Consider the following 19,480-nt stretch of genomic DNA (forward strand, 5'->3'; position numbering starts at 1 on the left):
TCCTCCAGTGGCGCTCTAGGCGTCTCTTAGTCCTCTTCAGAACCCTCAGCTCCTCCGTGAACCACGGGGAGTGTCGGCTTCAATGGGATAAGAGAGGCCGCACAGGCGCAATCCTGTCCAAGGCCCCGGCTGCCTCCCTATTCCAGGCGGCAGCCAGGGCCTCCGCTGGACCGTGCAGCAGATCCCTGGGTATAACCCCCAGCTCCCTCTGAAACCCTGCTGGGTCCATTAGTCGCCAGGGGCGGACCAATCAAATAGGTCCTTCCTCCCTGTGGAGGGGGGTGGCATAGGAGAATCTCAGGCTCACCAGGGCATGATCTGACCATGACAGTGGGGATAGCTGTAACTCTCCCCCTCAAATCACATTGCCACTGCGGATATCCCCCGGATCCAGTCGCTGCCGGGTCCACCGCGCTGCCGGTGTAAATCCAGGGTGAGGCCACTGTCCTGAGTTGGGTCTCGAATGATCTGAATCAGGTCCATGGCCGCCATGGTGGTCATGAACCCCCAAGCTGCCTCCGAGGTCTGTCCCACGGATGGCAGGTTGAAGTCCCCCAGAACCATAAGCTTGGGGAACTCCACCACCAACCCCAAGACGGCCTCCAGCAGCTCAGGCAGGGAGGTTGCTACGCAGCAGGGAGGCTGGTACACTAGCAACACCTCCAACTGTTCCCAAGAACCCAACTTGAAAAACAGGGTTTCACACCCAGTCACTTGTGGAGCATGGCCCCTGAAGGCCACAAGAGATTCCCGGATGATGACAGCCACCCCACCTCCCCTGCCCCGAGATCTTGGCTGGTGCCATACTTGAAATCCGGCTGGGCACATCTCTGAAAGAGGGACGCCTCCCTCCGGGCCCAGCCAGGTTTCAGTAATGCATGCCAGATCCGCCCCCTTGTCTGCAATCAAGTTGCATATGAGGAGGGCCTTGTTGTTAACAGACCTGGCATTACAAAGCAGCAGCCGTAGATCAGGGCCTCCAAGGGTCTGCTGACCAGGGTAGGGGTTTGAGCATGGAGGGCCAGAACATGCCACCAGTAGTAAACATCGGGGGCGTCTTCCCCGCAGATGGCCCGCCCTCTGGCTCCCATCATAACGTCCCTGGCCCGTCACCACCTTGATCCTCTGTCCCGCTCTACAATCCTCCAAGGCTTGTAATCCATTCGCCCCCAATCCTGGACTCCAAAGACCCCTGGTTAAAACTAGAGATTCCTCCATCCAAACATACCATCACTCACCCCCTCATACACTCAATCACAAGGCGATGGTGGGCCCTTCAAACACACCAGCCCAGGCTCTCGGCGTTGTCAGGGCCTCACCATCGCCTACCCACTCATTCACTGTGCCCTCCTTGGCTTCTCTCACTAGTTGGGGGGGCACACAACCACTATTCCTCGCCCCCGGTCTCTCACTCAGGAGGCGAGTATTCCCATGCAGTCCTTCCCAATCAATAACCTGTACTCCCTTTCCCACCTCTCACACTTGGGAGGGAGTACCCCATTCAACTTGGAGGAATCTCAACAAAACTGACAGGCTGTTGATAACTAAAAGAATGGTGGGTGATCCACAATAAGTCCTGAGGTCTCAGCTCTTAAAACAAAAATCAACACCCGCAGACCAGTTCTTCTACTGAGGAGTCTAGTTCTTCTATGGGTCGCTGGACCCCCACTTAATCCATTTATCCAGGGGCTGCCCCGATGTTGCTGCTCACCCTGCCCACTGCGCCGTCGATGTTCACACCGGTCGAGTTGGGTCAATGCCCTCCATGTTATCTGGAGAGCCCTGGCCAAGGCCCCAGGAGCAGTTTTTCGCCGCCAGGTGGTTCCTTCTATCTGCGACTCACCCAAGGCCCGCAGCGCTGCTGGTATTCGTGGCATACACCGCTCTCCACAATTGCCGCCCCCCCCAACTTGTTTGGGGGGCTTCAGCACACTTCCCTGCCGTAGCTCTGGCTGCACCTCCAACGCCCACATGAGGCATGTTGCGCTGCGGATATCCCCCGGATCCAGTCGCTGCCGGGTCCACCGTGCTGCCGGTGTTCACATCCGCTGGGTCCCGGAGCCGCCGAGACCCAGCACGGCACTCCCCCCTCGCTCGGGGGGGCCCCAGCAGCAGCAGCCCCGGCCACAAACAGCTCCAGCCACTCCAGCCTCCACAACTCTCCGCTCCGCTCCACTCCAGCTCCCACTCCGGTCCCGGGTCGTCCCAGCTCCACACTCCGCCAGGACCCACTAGCCTCTGCCATTGCTCCGTCCAGGGGGCTCCCCCAGTCCCACACCAGCCCACAAGGTAAGGGGTTACGAACACCCCAACCTCAACAGGCGGACCAGCGGGCCGGGGTGAAGTCTAAAAATTCAAAATTAGAGCCCACACCCCAGAGCGCTTGCTCGGCATTCACTTGCAGCCGCCATGTTCTTCACCATTTATCTTTTTGACTAACTTCCAAGTCCTTAGCTAAAAAAACAAAATATAGTTTTAAAAGACTTACCACATTTTTGAATGCTTTTTAATACTTTCATAGTAAAACAAGAAATTTATTTCATGAACTCCTTCTTCATCTGGCCCACGTAGCCACATGGGAAGCTGTACTGATACTCCAGGGAGGAGAACAGAGTCAGGAAGTGGGACATCTATTATTTCAGGATGACTTCCTGTTCCAACCCCAAAGTCCGAAGCAACAGCTGAGGATATCAGTGAACATACTGAGGTAGAATGTGTAACAACAGTCTTATAAGCGCTGCAATGTTCAGATGTTGTTGGGCTTAGTGGAGTTAAAACAGCATCTTTACTACCAAAAGTAAAGAACTCTGGCTGTTTAGAGACAACTTTCACTCCAGTTAGGGGACACTTGCTTACATTCATGAATTCCACATATGTCTTTCGTATTTCTCCACAAAGCAGCAGTGTCGGAAAATTTATAAAAAATACCTGCATTTAAAAAAAGAAACATCAATATATTTGATAATCTTCCAAAATAAGCTCTATCTGACTGCTCCAACTTTAACAGGTTCTTAAAATGAGAAAAAGGAAAAAAAAAAGAGCACAATACACCCTTGATTTTAGAAAGGTCTGTTGTCATTCCAACCTCCACAAAACGTAATGAGGAAGTTTCATATAGTGCTATTTTGCACTTACATTTTATTTTATATAACAAGTTTCAGAACTACACTGGCTTTAAGTATAATATAAAAATTTGAAACTGAAGTACAGTGGAAAACAAAAATCAAAATCAAAAGTGAAAAGATGATTAATATATTCTTGAAAACAACTGTTAAAATATCTAGTAATGTCAAATGTTGCCAACTGTTGAACTGTACCTCAAGCAAAGGCATCTCTTCTGTAATAATAGGATCTAAACGTCGATCTGGTCCATATTTAACAGATGTTTTCTCTTCTTTGGTGTTATTTAAGCGAGGGCCCTGGATTTCCAAATCTTGCCGTCCTCGCACTGACATTTCATTAGAATTATATTTCTCTAAAACAAAGTGCAGCAAATGAGTTGGTTTAGTTGTGGTTTAAGCCACAATTTCAATGGCAATTTTAAGATACTATTTAAAGCAGTATAAAAATTATTAAGATATATCTCAGATACTGGAAAAAAATAAGGTTGCAACAAAGGAGCAGAAGGAAAAACCAACTCTGCTGAGAAGCTAGCTTCATTAGGCTTTCTTCTCCCACACTTGCCATCCAATAGCTTTGCATCAGGCTGTAGAAGCTAAGGAGGAGATCTACTCCAATGGGAGTCACGCACCAGCAATTTAGGCTCTGCCTCTTCTATTCTAGCTATGTATGGATAAAAAGAGTTTTAAAAAGTTTGGATGTGTTACAGTTTTGTATCTGATCAGGTCAGATTCTGTATTATATTAAGAAGTAGTACCCAGATATTGTTTTTCTTTTTGCTGTTCCAATCTTTATTCTAGATTGCAAACTTGAGGCTTTATTAATCTGAGGATCATTTAGAAAGCTTTGCTGGCTGAAGAACAGGGTACCAATATTTCAAATGAATGAAGATTTTCCAGTATTGAATTCCACTGCTCATTTATCTGACTGCTAATTAATCAAAATGTCAACTTTTTGCAACATTATCACTGCATTTGGTTGAATTCAAACTTATGCAAATGTAAGGCAGCCCTTCCACCCCAGTCCATGCCTTTTGAGACACACAGACGCAATTTTTCAGGTACCAACACAGGCTACAAAAGATACAGGAGCATGTGAAACAGCAGGAAAGCCCCCTAAATGATCAAAAGACTGCTAGTAGAAGTACAGTTCTAAATCACTGTAATCCTACCATGTTGACTAGGTAGGTCTACATGATAAAAATAAATCCCAGTTTAGCATTGCATGTATTATCATTTTACTCTCTAGAAATGAAACAGAAAGAAATGAAAAGGAGATCATTTCTACTATTTTCAAATTTACATTTTTTAAAATATCAAAACATGGACAAAGTAGTTAGTATTAACATACAGTATACCTTGATTCTCCAGACCACCATTCAGCAAACTTTGGATGCAACAGACAAAATTTCACTTTGGACTTCACCACTAAACAACAGATAAAGTTTGTTGTTTCCAAAGATTGATGTAATTTGTGTCAATTGTACCGTAACATAAAAACATTAATTATATAATTAAAGACACAAATTATATCAAATACATGACTACAAATTCAATGGACACCCTTCTACCCTAAAGATCCAATATACTGCGGTTTTGGTGTAGCTTATTGGAATAAAAGCTATAAAACAAGATTCATGATCCTGCTTGACCTCATAAACTATAAATAATGCTAGCCACTGTTTGTCTGGATTCAAACTACATTTACTTGAGCACAATGAACAAATGTCTTTAACCTCTCCATGACCAGATCAGTAACAATATGGTAATCCAGCTAGTGCAATATCAAAAATAGGGGAAAAGAAATATCACATAAGATTTTTGAAGCATGAACTGAAAAAACAGATTTTTTAGGATTTTATCTCCTTAAATGGAGATAAATGTTTGGATGATCAGAGCCCAGTGCATTAAATCAAAATAGGAATTGCTGAAATATTAAACCAAACTGATCTGTTTTATAGAATTTGTGCTCTTTTATATTGATTACTTTGTTTTCAGTATTTTAAGTGTGTTGTTGTCTTGTTGGGTGTATTAGCCTCGTTCAACAGTGTAATAGTGAAGAGTGGGATATGTTTAATTTCAAAAGTGCATGACACATTGAAATCCATGTCTTTTCAATATAAGATGGTGATCTTATATTGATGGTGATATTTAACCATTGGGAGAATATGCTGAGTTGCAGAAATCAGCTCTTTGTAATAAATGATACACATTATTAATCCTAGCTTCTGACAGCCATGAGCTTTTTTTTTATTATTCCAGATAGCAACTGTTTCAAGTACTACAGCTTGAATTTATATAAAAATCTAACAATTTGCTAGGGATGCTACATGAAATGCTTCAGTGTAATGGAAAATACAACATAGGCTTACCTCTCAGTAATCCAACAGAAGAGTCTAATCCATCTAGCACCGTAGTACCCTGCATAGTGCCAAGATTGTAAACGACTCCCAGAATGTGTAGCTCCCCTGTTTGATGGGGAAAGAGCTTTAGTCTTGCCTGTGGAGATATGTTAAATTTTTGTTGTTGCTACTGTAGTTATTTTACATTTGTAGACCACTTTTACTACATAAAAGCAACCACCTATACCACACATTTTAAGGCACTGAATCTATATAACTCATTATAAGAAGCTATGTATAAACTTAATACATTTTCTGTATGTTCTCGGGACCCAACTATTCTGGACAATTTTGATCATTTTCCATCTTTCTGAGAAAGGTTGTGAAGAAGATGGTTGTGCAGTAGCTCCAGAGAACTCTGGAAGAAGCAGATTATCTGGAGTTATTTTACTCAGGATTCAGACCCAGGTACGGGACAGAGACAGTACTGATCGCACTTCTAGATGACCTCTGGTGGGAGTGGGATGGGGGTCGTGTGTCTGTCTTTGCCTTCTGGAACTGCTCCAAGGGTTGGTGGCACTGTACTGTGTTGGCTTTCCTCCTTCCTCCAGGGTCAGTTCCAGTCAATGTTGTGGGGAGGAGAGGTCCAGCCCACAGCCCCTGCTTTGTGAAGTGCCACAGGGCTCAGTAGTCTCTCCTCTCCTGTTCTATATGAAGCTGCACAAGGAGGACATCCAACATTTTGGGGTGAGGTATCATCAGTATGTTGACCCAGCTTTATATCTTTACCCCAGGCTGCCCAAATGATGCTGTGGAGGTCCTGTCTCTATGTCTGGAGGTTGTGGGGGTTTGGATGGGGAACAATGGGCTTCTGCCCATCCCTAGCAAGACTGAGTGCTTTAGGGTTTAGGACCCCCGGGTTCTAGGGACTTTCCATTGCTCATTCTGAATAGGGTTGCACTACCCCAGATAGAACCTGTGCACAGTTGGGGGCCTTCCTGGACTAGCAGTTTCTGCTTGAAGACAGGTGGCAGCCATGGCTAGGAGGGCCTTTGCACACCTATGAGTTGTGTGCCAAGTGTGCTGATTTCTGGACTGGGAGGCCCTACCACCAGTCACTCATGCCCTGGTTACTACCTGATTGGACTACTGCAACACACTGTTCATGGGGCTGTCCTTGAAGAGCACCTGGAAGCTTCGGCTGGTGCAAAATGCAGTGGCAGAGGCAGTAATAGATGCCTTTTGTTTGGCACGTGATACCTCTGCTCCGCAAACTACATTGGTTGCTAATATGCTTCTGGTTTCAATTCAAGGTGCTGGTAGTGGCTTATAAGACACTTCATGGCATGGAGCAGCGTTGCATGTGGGACCATCTCTCCCCAGTTGTATCTATGTGCCCTGTGGGATCTGGAAGGAGAGGCATGCTCCAGATCCCATCCATTAGGGAATATCACCTGGCAGGTCCCCAAAAGAAAGCCTTTTCTGTCATGGTACCCCCTTCTGGTATGTCATTCCCCCAGAGATTAGACCTGCCTCAGCCCTACTGGCTTTCCATAAGGCCTTAAAGGCCTGGTTCTGTTATTGGGCCTGGGGCTCAGGGTGTGGTTGAGCCCATATTGTGGTTATGTTGATTGTGCTGTTTTGTTTTATCTTGGATGCTACACTTGTTATTTATTGTTTTGTTATGGTGTTTTTATCTTGTTTTTATTCCCTGCTAGCTGCCCAGTCATAGGTTTAAGATACGTGGCTATATATATATAACCTTACCTTTACCTACATACATACACATACATACACACACACACACACATACATACAAGCAAACGAACAAACAAACAAACATTTTTGTGTTATTAATGCACACGTTATCCTCCTTTTGTGAGCAACCATCCCTAAACTACTGATTTTTTAAAAAGTGGAAACAACCTACCTACCATTTTAGTTTCTTCACTGTTAATCAAAAATTCTGATATCACTTCAGCCCCAATCATATCTTTTCCACATGTTTCCTAGAAAGAGAAGAGGCAATTATTTCTTTACAAGGAACTTTTGCCATTAGTACTTCTGAAAAACACTGCATTTGTTTTCATGGTTGACATTTTCTGATGAAAGAAAGGTGTACCTAAATGCCCTACATACACAACCTTGTTCACAGGTTAATAGGAGACCACAGCTTAGCACCACAAGAATACAAATTGGTGAAATTGCTCCCTGACATGCATTCTAATCCCTCAGATGCAGTCTTTGATTGTTTTCATTTCCTAAGGATGCCTATGATAAAGTGCTTTGTTTTGCATCCTTCCAGGTTCCCAATGATTTTTTAAATTAATGTTTTAAGTTAAAGTAGGTGGGGACAGGGATCCCGACAGGCAACAGTAAAGATGTTCTTCTACACATGGTGCCTATGGCTTAACACTGGTTTAGGGTAGGCATGAAATATTGGACTTTTGTTAATTTACATGGAAGCTCTGAATCTCCTTACTGCTGCACTAAGAAGGAAGGGAAATGTGTGAGCACTGGGCAAAACTATGATTGAAATGTTACACTCTGGTTTAATATTATGCTTTAATGCCATCATTATCTAAAAATTAAAAAGGAAATCAACATAATAAAATGTGGAAAATTATATTTATTATGTTTTAATTGACATTACTAGTATTTTACAAATTCTTGCTATAGATAACTTCTACTTACAAATTCCTTTGTTTCTCCATTATTCTTCAAATTGAAATCCTTTGGTTGGAATTTCCAAAGTAGTGACAGATCACTTAACAAAAGTGGAACTTTCAGTGGATTTCTAAAAGCTACTTCTACTGTTATTGGTTCTAATAAAAAGAAAAATTATTACATATTTTTAGAAAGGCCATTTCTCCACATGTATGAATAAGCCATTTGTAAACTTTAGAATAAAAATGCCATCGCTAAAATAATGTTATGCCATATATTCCTTTTCCATACATGTACACAAGTTTACCTTTTACTACAGCAAGTGGAAACCTAGAGTTATCCGAATATCTGTTCAAACAATACTGCGTTGGCTGGAAATTAGGAAGTGTTGTGCCTCTGTTAACTGTAGACACAACTTGCTCTTCAAGTTCCTTCCACTGTTGTGAAAATTCCAATACATATTCCTGATCAAGGCTTATATGTGTTGCTGCCTGTTTTTCACCTAGTTGCCAACATCAAAATAAAAATAAAATAACAGGTTTACTTTTTATGCTGTAATTCACCTGTTTTTCTTTCATACTATATTATGGTTTTTTTGTATGAAAGTTCATACAATTTCTCTGATGCCTATTTTATACATTCTTATGTATTATTATCAGAAAAGAAGCAGAAATCCATAATTAAGTCATTGACTGTGGGATAAGAAACAGAACCATTAAGTTGGTAGGAAAGTTAAGGAGATAATGGAAGGGCCCGGAGTTTTAAAGAATAAACCAAGTATGAAATCTATAGCTTGCATGCTGACCTCAGCCTCTTTTTCTCTTAATAGTCCCTGGAGCTCCCCAAGACTGCACTAAAATTTGGGAGAAGTCTCATGAATGACAGCAGCATTAGTTTCTGCTTTTTTCATTAAAAAAAAGGAATTAAATGAGTATATTAAACCTCTGATAATTTATTTTACAAATTTGGTTACCCCCCCAAAACAACAACAAAACAGAACTTTCAACTTCCTCAAAATAGGGGAGAGAAAAAGAAGAAAAATTCTGCTCCTGCTCCTTCCTTTGACATCAATATGTCACCATCACATCTCTTGCCATTTATACACTGGTTAAAAGATGCAGCCTCAAGCCATAAAAAAGGTTCCCTGCCTACTCTTAAACTTAAATTCATTTGATTTAGGTGGAGCATAGAGATAAATAAATACATCATAAATATTCTACAATACAAAATATAACTTGAGCTATGTGTACAGCAGAATTAGAAGCCACAGTTCTAAAAAAGTAAAGTGGATTGCACCTTTTCAGCCCACAGTGGAGAGAACATAAAATGTTAATGACCTCCAAGTTATAAATAAAAAATAAAGAAAATGGAAATTAAAAAAAGTATGCAGCAGGGAAAAGTGTTGGGTAAGAGCCTTTCTTTCCAGGGTCATCGTTTTCTAATTTTCTATTTGCTGGGAATTTTATATGGAAGATATTCAAAAACCATCATCCCCGACTATAGGCTGTACCATATGTAGTATATTTTACCATTTCATTCTGCTGGAAATATAAGTCTAATTTTACAGTCTTTTACATAGTATCTTAACAGGCTCATAAAATTAAAATAACAACAACAACAACCACCACCTTCTGCTGGTCGTCTGTCATGTCCAAAGAATACACGTGTTTCAGAACTATTAATATAGGGTAAAGGAAGCTGTGGTAGAGGACCATCAGGTGACAACTGACTTACATTCTGCAAGAAAACAAACAGAGCTTCATCCATGTTTAGCAAGTAAAAACTGTGTATCTTTTCAATTACCTAAAAATACTTTGGGAATAGGGTATCTCACCCACTGCTTGAATGAACAGTTACCAGATTGCAATATAATCAGGGATACTATTAAGGGGATATTTGTCTACTTTACGTAGTACATTTTAGTTACTATACACAAACAAACTTGACTGAGAGAGAATACTTGGCTTGTGCTCTGTCTTAATTAGTGAGAAGGAATTGCCAATTGGATTTTCTGTCTCAGGCACCAAAATACCTTGAGCTAGGACAAAATGAAGTATTATCAGAAAGCCCTCAAAGCACCAGAAATACGTTCAAAAGGAAACTTACCATTATAACTAAAAAGGCAAAACTTCAAATTTTAGTGCAAAATACTTTAATAACTAACTCACAAATTAAGACTCCACTGAGAATAAAATTGGTGACTTACCTTATAAATATAAAGATACTCTCGGAGGAAGGCTCCTTGCTGGGCAGCAGTTTGCTTGCTATCATTGATCAAAATATGCCTGAAAGCCGATACAGCGTTGTCAAGTTGCCGAAGGGTAAAAGACTGACGGCCAATTGTGAAGTTGATATGGTCTTCAGCAAGGGACCACCCTTTCCCTTTATAAACTTGCATTGCTTGGCAGTAGCATCGTAGAGCATGTTTCTTCTGTAAACATTTTAAATATAAGTACAGTTCCACATGCCACATATTGAAAGCACATTACCAACAAATACAAAAAGTATGTCAGTGAAGAATGCACAAATCTGCAAATTTCAGTTTTGCTTGATTTCTCATTATTTGAAACTTGTTTTGTTTAGTCTCCAGATCACTGTTCAGGCTTTCCTTAGTATTTGTGTGGAAATCTGTACATATTTTCCTATGCATTTCTCCAAATATATGTATTTGTATATCCAATTTTCTCAAATACGTATGCTTTTCTGAGTGATGTCTATGAATGTAATACATTTTTGTGTTCTTTTTGCTGATGCATAGACATTGGTGTGGACATCCCCTAATATATGTAGTTTATATGCATTTTTGGACTAATGAACTGCATCACAACATTTGGAAAGGCAAATACTGAATACATTTGTTTTGATTTGCATATGGTTCAGAAAGTATAAAATTGGTATATTAACATTAAAATGCAATACAAAAAATATCTTCCTTATCTCCATCAATATTTCTTAAATTATTAAATATTGGGAGAGTAGAAGTAACAATTAGAAGCTAACAATCTTAATAGTTTTAGTAAAAGAAATGCTTCATTATAAAATTATAAATGATGTTTACAATAGCTACTTCACTGATTTCAGACTCCTTTGCTAGGATTCCAAAAACAAGTTAACAGAAATGTATTTCTATAATTCGGTTATCCAAAAATAAAGGATTTGAGGTTACTGTAAGCACTTTGAACTAAGTCATCAGATGATTTTATTCATTTTTCATTCCTGATACGTTAATAAACAGAGATAAGAAATATATTACTACAATTGAGAAAGAAATCTTTGGCTTCCGGTGGGAATGGAGGATTGAGCAGTGTCTCTTTGTGATCTCTCTTCATGAGTAGACCTGGCAGTGCAGCATTTTTAGGGCTCGGGCAGGACTCCCTGGAGCACAGAATTACTCCCCAAATAAAGGAGACCCCTAGGAATTACCCCATGTCCTCCGGACGGCTGGTCATAGCCAGAAGATCGTAAACAGAGTTTAAAGATTGAGTGGTGAGTGATCAGTTGGGTGGTGGGGCTATCATCTCTTCCCAAGCCACGTTGCAACCATTTAAATGGACTCTAAAACTGACCACCCCATTTCTTAACACATCAATTTGTTTGCTGTTTTTTCTGCTTAAGAGAGGCTTTTTTCAATATAGAGATGCAATTTCTCTTGGTGGCTTTTACATTACTTTTGAAACTAATTTGTTGAATAGTTGAATTTGGTTGCATATTTTACATTTTGGGCAAAAAGAACTGAAAGTCAAATTGTGGATTTACTTTTCAGAAGCAAAGGGCTTTTTTCTTTGTGGATTTAACTGGCAACACTGTTTTTTTTAGTCTTTTATTCTATCTGTTCATATTCTGTATTTTGTATTTTAATTAAAGTTTGAAAAAATTAATAAGGCTTCAATTAAAAAAAAGAGAAAGCAAATCTTTAAGTTTAAATAGAAAATATACTAAAACAAATATTGTGTAACATATGCCCTGACCTGCATTATCACAAAATGTTTCTTTAGTCTCTTTTCCTATGTAAATATTTTTGGGAATTAATTAATATCACTCTGAGGATTATTTATGTAAGTATTTATAAAAATATTATCTAAATTTGACAAGTATGAAGCCACAGTCTATAATTGTAGCTCTTTCTTCATCTCTAAAAATTCTAGCGTCAATTATCAGACATATTAGCAATAGCAAATTAAAGAACATCCTGCAAAAAGAATTATACTCCACTTTAAAAGTGTGAAATTCCAAGCTACTACAAGGGATACAGGATATTTTGAATAGTATTAATAGGATTTCAAAATAATTTGCCAATGTTTTAAGTCCTTCTATTATCAGAGATAAAGCATGTGACAACTACTGTACATAGAATGAATTCTCTGCTATGATGAGCCATTTACATAATTCTCTCTTCAGAGATTTGTCAACTTGGTTTTTTCAGAGGTTTGGCAAAACTACCTATTCTTGTAGATCTTTGAAAGACTTTAGAACTCGATATGCTAAGGTTTTGCTATACCTGTCTTTATAAAACTAATATTTTAGACTGATATTAATTATGTAAGCTACACTGGGATCATTTTTTAAATATGAAGTGTAATATTTAAATCAAGACTGGGCAATCTGTGGCCCTCCAAATCTTGCTGAACTTTATTGCAAGAGTTCCAGCCATCTGATGAGAGATTCTAGGAGATGCAGACAAATATACAAATGAGCAGAGATTCCTTATTTTTGTAGACATAAATAAATCTAAAAACTCTTCATGGTAACAAGATACACAGATACTGTACTGATTCAGATCAGGACCAGTTATAAAAGAACAGGCAACTATTCTCCCCTCTAGCAGGTTAACATTTCACTTCTGGGGAATGCTCTCACAAGATATAGAAATACTATGCCAGAAACTTCTACCTTAGGCTCAGAGGATCTGCTCTCCCATCAATTTTGGCATGTTTTCCTTTGTATAACACAGGGGCAAATACCTGTCTTCCCTTCCTTTTTCCAAGTTTAGAATTTCCTTTTCCAGTGCCTAGCTAAATGTACTTCCTTCATCCATCCTAGGCAAGAGATTTTCAAAGCACTCAATCTTTAGCGGCATCTATCCTGGAACTTAGAAACTGTGACAACTGTGATTCTCCTATGATGTATTCTTTATTAGTATAAAAGAAGAAATATATAGATCCATACTTTTTGAGGTTTTCAGAAAGAAACGGTTTGTTTTAACTTACTGCCTTGCTGATGTGAGTCCAAACATAACTAGAACAATTGCAACATTTTTATGTTGTTATAAAATGAGAGCTCAGTCATTGCTGATGTATCTGCACTAATTTGAAGAATGATACTTTGTTGTGGGGTTTATTTTGTATTTTGTTGATTGCATTTGTTGAACGAATAAAAATTCATTCATTCAAGCAGAAAGACTACCATTCAATGAACTGGAATACAGGTAGTCCTCACTTACCATTTGTTCAGTGACCATTCGAAAGTGTGACAGTGCTGAATAAGGAGGCTTGACAACGGTCCTCAAAGTTGCAGCCATCACAGTGTCCCCATGGTCATGTGATTGTGATTTGGTCACTTGGCAACCAGCACGCATTTACAATGGTCATAGCGCCCCATGGTCACCTGATCACCATTTGCAACCTTCACAGCCAGCTTCTGACAAGCTAAGTCAATGGGGAAGCCAGCAGTAAATCACAAGTCACAGTCACATAACATCACGCTTAACAACCCACAGTGATTCACTTGACAACTGCAGCTGGAACTGACAAACTGCCGTTGTTAGTTGGGCATGGTCACATGATTTTTCACTATACGACCCTGTCACTTAGCAACAGAATTGCCAATCCCAATTGTGGTTGGTAAGTGAGGACTACCTGTAGTATAATGTATAATATTAAATAATAAAAAAATGGAAACAAATCAATCCAACTGTAAGAATTTCTTTTGTGATCTGCCAAACGTACCTGTCCTGCTTTACTATACCTATGTCCAGCCAGTATCATATGAAAGGCAAATTTTCTAACCATAGGATTTTTCATGTTTATAAAACAATGTGCAGCTTGCTCCAGCAGCAGTGCACTCCGAAGATCTGAATCCTATTAGAAAGAGTGAATAATGAAACAGCTTGCAATTATCCTGAAAATATCAACAAGCTCTGAAGACCGAAACTATGCAAACATTCATTATATTATCAATGCAGTAAAACTTTGTCTATTTTGAACAAATTATCTATAATATTTCACTGGAAACAACTACAATGTATCACATACACAGTTAAATCCACTACATAATCAAACATCATTTCTATCTTGAACAGAAACATCCAACAGAGAGGGAGAACTACATATCTGACAGGGGGTTTCTTTTTTTAGATAATGTAGGGTTCTGTTACTGAATTTAAAAAATATGTACGTAATTTCAATTTCCTAAAACAGAGAATCTTCTTAGTGCTGTAAATTATTTCTAAAACATTTTAGTAAATATTTTTTCAGATTATATTCTAATCACTCAAGTTTAATTGAGCATACATTTTCTATCCTCACAATTTATTTCTTTGAATGTAATTTTATGTACCTATTTTAAATACAGTATTGTTTCTCAGTGATTACTAATTGCTCTCGAGTGAAAAGATGAGCATGTTAAGGGCTTATATTTCCAGTTGATGCTGTATTTCTAATTGATTTAAAAAACAGTGAAATATCAGTTAAAGAAGCATGTTACCTCATTGTTTCTTAAGCATCAGTGAAAGGATAGAGACAAAGGCAAAGAATGCTTATAGGAAAAAAAAAACTATTTCAAAGCTAACATTATAATAAAGTGAGTTCCACAGAGAGATCTTCCCCCTGATTTGGATTATGTTTTATTCTTATTCATCTCTACTTCAACAAATGTCCATTTTGTAACGACCACAGTAATGCTTTAATGCCCATATTCCATGTCCTGAGCCACACACATGCATCAGTATCAATGAATTACTTTACATTAAGTTATTGTTATGCAGAAATTAAAAAAAAATTAGCATAATGATGAGTTACAACATATTCAATGCACTATGTAATCCTCCAGCTCCTCCAACTGACATTTCTAACACTCACCGTTCCCATCCAAGCGCTCTGCTGCCATTTTTTTCCACAGAAAAATTAAAAAACAAGAATGTAAGCTTTAGGATATTTCAATTAAACAAAAAGAAAATGAGATTGGGAACAAGAACTGAATATTGCAAACCTAACTCTGAATGTAATTCTGAAATGCTCATTGATTAATAACTATGTTCATTAATATACCACTGAGGCATCATTTATACAGTTTCAAAATATTAATATTTTCCAAATAATTTTAGAAAAAGGTTCCTTATGATTCTATTACCAATAAAAATATGCTTAAATAATTTCAGGGCCTTGCCTTGAAACACTTATATTCACTACTTTTCCTTTTAATTACATTATTATTATTATTATTTATTCAAATTTTGCTACCGCCCATCTCCCGCAAAAGGGGGAGATTTCTAGATAGAAAATTTTTTACTCTACTACTATCTGAACATGCATGATTTTAAAAGGTATAAAATGTGAAGTGGCAAATCTATCAACTCTCTCAACTTGAATATGTATTCTCCTTCCCAAATATGAAAATGCACAAATGTACTATAACTTATTAAAGTGGTATTTTCTTTTTAAAAAAACCCTCTTCCAGTGGAATCTATTAAGTTGTTGCCAATATGGGTAGTGAGTAAGTATAAGGGCTTAATTTGTAGCCATAGCAGAGATTAATGATTTTTCTATAAACAAATAAATGTAGCATAGAGTACATGCAATTACACACAGAAAAAGTATTACTTTACATCTTACAAACCTTTCTTCCAGATATTATTCCATCTACTTAAGAAATGTATGTTTTTAAAACTGTTTTTTTTTTTGCAACATACAAGAACAACCAATTAAAATCTCATCTACCTCACTGGTTAAACGAATAAGGAGAGCAGCTGCCTCTGAGTATTTGGTTTGGCTTTTTAGTATTTCAGCACTAAGGAGCACACATCTCTCTGCCAGCATCATATTCCTATGAAACACAAAATAAACTCAATTGTGTATAATTTAATATCTTGTTTGTTGCACCCTGATAGAAAATATGCACTGTACATTTTAATTAAACAGAATTGATAAAAAGGTTTTTTTATTTTCTCCAAATTTGACTATGGAATCATGAACAATTCTAAACACTGTAACAATAGTCTTGCTATATGGAATACTTACTGAGGATTTAACCTGGTAAAATAATGATAAAAACTTACGAGCTTCTGTAGAACAGCATATAGTTATTTAAAATCAGGAAGGCAATAGTAACTTCGAATATTTTTAAAGAAAATAATGTTATAATTAAACTATAACTGTAACTACTTATATTGTTGATACTTCACTAATTAATCACACATCAGCACTGAACAGTGAAAAACATTTAATAAGATTAGTTTATCTCCCACTGAGAAGAACCAAAAATAAATAACCACCTACTTGCAGATATCTCTATAGGTCTGAATTGCAGTATCCATGTAATGAGCAGGATATGGTCTTGGTGCTCCTGGCTGAAGAAAAGCAGATACCGCTGCCATTTCCTATAAAGCAAAAGTGGTTATTATCAAATAATTTTGCTACAATTCTGTAATCAGAAAGGTTTATTTGGGCAGAAGTAGTTACACATGCAACTATTAGTCAACTATATTTTATAGTACAATAAATGTGGGTTTCCAAGTCATTTTGAGAACTCTGACTAAAAAACAGTTAAGGCACATTTCTTTTAACCTGAGTTGGCAAAAATCATGTTAAAGATATAACCAAGGAAGAAAAAGAAAAGGCAATGAAGGCGTCCTACTCTGGCTCTTTTCTGTATCTGCATAAGACCTGGGTTACAGTCTTCATACTTAAAATGTAAACAATACTCATCTCATGCCAAAGATTACTTCATAATGCTTCAAAGTATAGAAAATTGACAGTTGATATGTAATAGGTGACACTGCAGGAAAGTATACCTGAGCTAATTCCTTGTCATTCAAATCAGTAACAGGATACACTGATTTGTTTTTGTTTGAAATACTGTAGTATATAAAACAAAATTCTCTGCTCTTGAATTGAGTGGTTCCTTTCAAACCATTTGTTCTCTCTCTCTCTTCCCCCATCCCCAGAGCCAACTTTGTAATAATTATTGGTCACACTAGTTTAAAAGGATGACTGGTAAAGTAATTTCCTGATTATAATAATACTGGATCAAGCACTGCCTGTTTTGGACATAAATTATACCTAGCAAACTAAATCCCAAAGACCCAAAAACAGGCTAGTAACAACACTGGGCTTTTGCTTCAACTCAACAGGAAATTTCTGATTATGACACAGCAACACATGGAATACTGAACACAATTCTGATCACATCTCAAAATTTATTTTAAAGGACTAGAAAAGATAACAAAAGAGCACCCAAAATGATCAGCAGCAATTTTCCTATGAAACAATTGGGCCTTTTTACCTTAAGAAAAAAAGGTGAATAAGGAGGGCATGAAATATGATGTGGGTGTATTAAATCATGTAATCAGTAGATAAATTCCATAAAGAGAAGGATTCAGGATCGTCTAATTAAGCTGAGAGGTTAAAGTTTTTAGGACAAATACCTTCTGGAGGAAGGGGGTTATCTGGAACCACTGCAGTTGAATATCAGGCCAGGATATATTGTACTACCAAGACAGTACTTACTGCACTTGTGGATGTCCTCTGGCACACTCAGGATGGGGGTGGTATATCCATCCTGGCCACCACTTATCTTTCATGTTATCCTTTCAGACTGTCTGATATTAAGTTATACATCTCTGGCCTGGGCTCTCCAAATGATGCACTGTGTTTTCCCAGTGCCTGGAGGCTGTTTGATTCTGGATGGGGAAGAACTGGCTTCAGCTCAATCCTGACAAGACTGAGTGGCTGTTGGTTTTAGAGCTTCCTATATCTAGTGATTTGCCATCTTTAACACTGCCTGAGGCTACACTTCCCCAAATAGAGTTAATGCACAATCTGGGGGTCTTCTGGACTCAAGGTTCCCGCTTGAGAAGCAAATTGCAGCATCGCCAGGATAGCCATTGTGCTCATTCCTAGATTGGCACTACTCACATCACTTACACTTTAGTCATCTGACTACAGCAATGCACTCTACATAGGGCTGCTCTTGAAGAACATTTGGGAGCTTCAGCTGGTCCAGAATGCAGCAGCATATGCAACAGTGGGCGTACCACTGCACACCAACATAACACGCAGCTACATGAGCTGCACTGGCTTTCAGAAGACTTTTGGGTGCAATTCAAGATACTGGTTGTCACCATTAAAACCCTACATGCCATGGAGTCAGGTTACTTGTTAGACCGCCTATCCACAGTGGTTTCTCCCTGTCCAACTCAATCTGTCAGAATGAAACAGTATTGCCTGGTAGGGGCTATGAAATGTACCTTCTCTCTCATGGTACCTGCCTTACAGAGCAGTCTCCACCCATATGGCCTCAAGAGGGTGGTGAAGACTTCTCTTGTCCCCAAGGCACTGGGCCCAGGATGTTAACAGAGTTTGGCATGGCTCAGTGTGATCTATGGATGTTAGTAGATTTTAGTGGGATCTCAATTTTGTCCTTTTTCTTTTAAAATTTATTTGATAATTGTATTATGTTTTTACCCTTGTTCGCTGCTCAGTGTTCCTCTGACAGATGGGCGGCCATATAAATTTGTTAATACATAGAAGTATTTCTTCATGTAGCACATTGCTTACTTTTCAAATTACTTACACAAGGTGTCACGCTGGTCATAAATTTGGACAGCTTTAAAAGGCAAGCAGACAAAATTCATGGAGAATGAAACTATCAATGGCTACCCAGTCATTATAACTCTTTTTTCATTTGCAGTAATAAAGGAAGTAAATCTTTCAATACATATTGCTAGAAAACATGAGTAGAAGATATTGTACTTGTGTCCTGTTAGCTTCCCACTAATACCAGTGTAGGAACTGACTGTCATACCACATGGCATTCTTCTTGCTTCAACAGGTCAATTTTATATTCTTATGCAACTATTATTAAATACAGACATTACTTTTCATTCTAAGGCATTCGCATAGCTTTTAAATAAGTATATCTCACAGTAAAAATGATTAGAAGCATTATGTATTTAATCAATTTGTATAGCCGGCCATCTCAACAAGTGACTCTGGGCAGTGAACATATTAAATAAAATAAAAACAATTATATTACTCTGTTCTAGGTTTTGCTTAAGTCTACCCTGATTTCAGTGCATTTATGTATATTAGGGATTAAGTAAATCATTTAAAAAAGATGAGGGAACAATATATAAAA

The 19,480-nt window shown here is 38.5% G+C and overlaps 1 protein-coding gene across 4 annotated transcripts in view; it reads right to left on the reverse strand.

The window, feature by feature from the left end:
• The window catches only part of TRAPPC8 (trafficking protein particle complex subunit 8), a 91,811-nt gene that overhangs the window by 35,010 nt on the left and 37,321 nt on the right, over positions 1–19,480 (reverse strand). For all 4 annotated transcript variants that reach the window (XM_063299231.1, XM_063299232.1, XM_063299230.1 and 1 more), the window contains 11 exons: positions 16,621–16,721; positions 16,063–16,168; positions 14,074–14,205; positions 10,335–10,559; positions 9,757–9,865; positions 8,436–8,630; positions 8,156–8,286; positions 7,396–7,470; positions 5,492–5,618; positions 3,318–3,475; positions 2,489–2,928 (listed from right to left, as the gene is read on the reverse strand). In XM_063299231.1, the coding sequence (XP_063155301.1) occupies positions 2,489–2,928; positions 3,318–3,475; positions 5,492–5,618; positions 7,396–7,470; positions 8,156–8,286; positions 8,436–8,630; positions 9,757–9,865; positions 10,335–10,559; positions 14,074–14,205; positions 16,063–16,168; positions 16,621–16,721 (1,799 nt within the window). The remainder of the gene's footprint in view (positions 1–2,488; positions 2,929–3,317; positions 3,476–5,491; positions 5,619–7,395; positions 7,471–8,155; positions 8,287–8,435; positions 8,631–9,756; positions 9,866–10,334; positions 10,560–14,073; positions 14,206–16,062; positions 16,169–16,620; positions 16,722–19,480) is intronic.

The sequence above is a fragment of the Candoia aspera genome, chromosome 3 (genome assembly GCF_035149785.1).
Source record: "Candoia aspera isolate rCanAsp1 chromosome 3, rCanAsp1.hap2, whole genome shotgun sequence".
Taxonomy (NCBI): Eukaryota; Metazoa; Chordata; class Lepidosauria; order Squamata; family Boidae; genus Candoia; species Candoia aspera.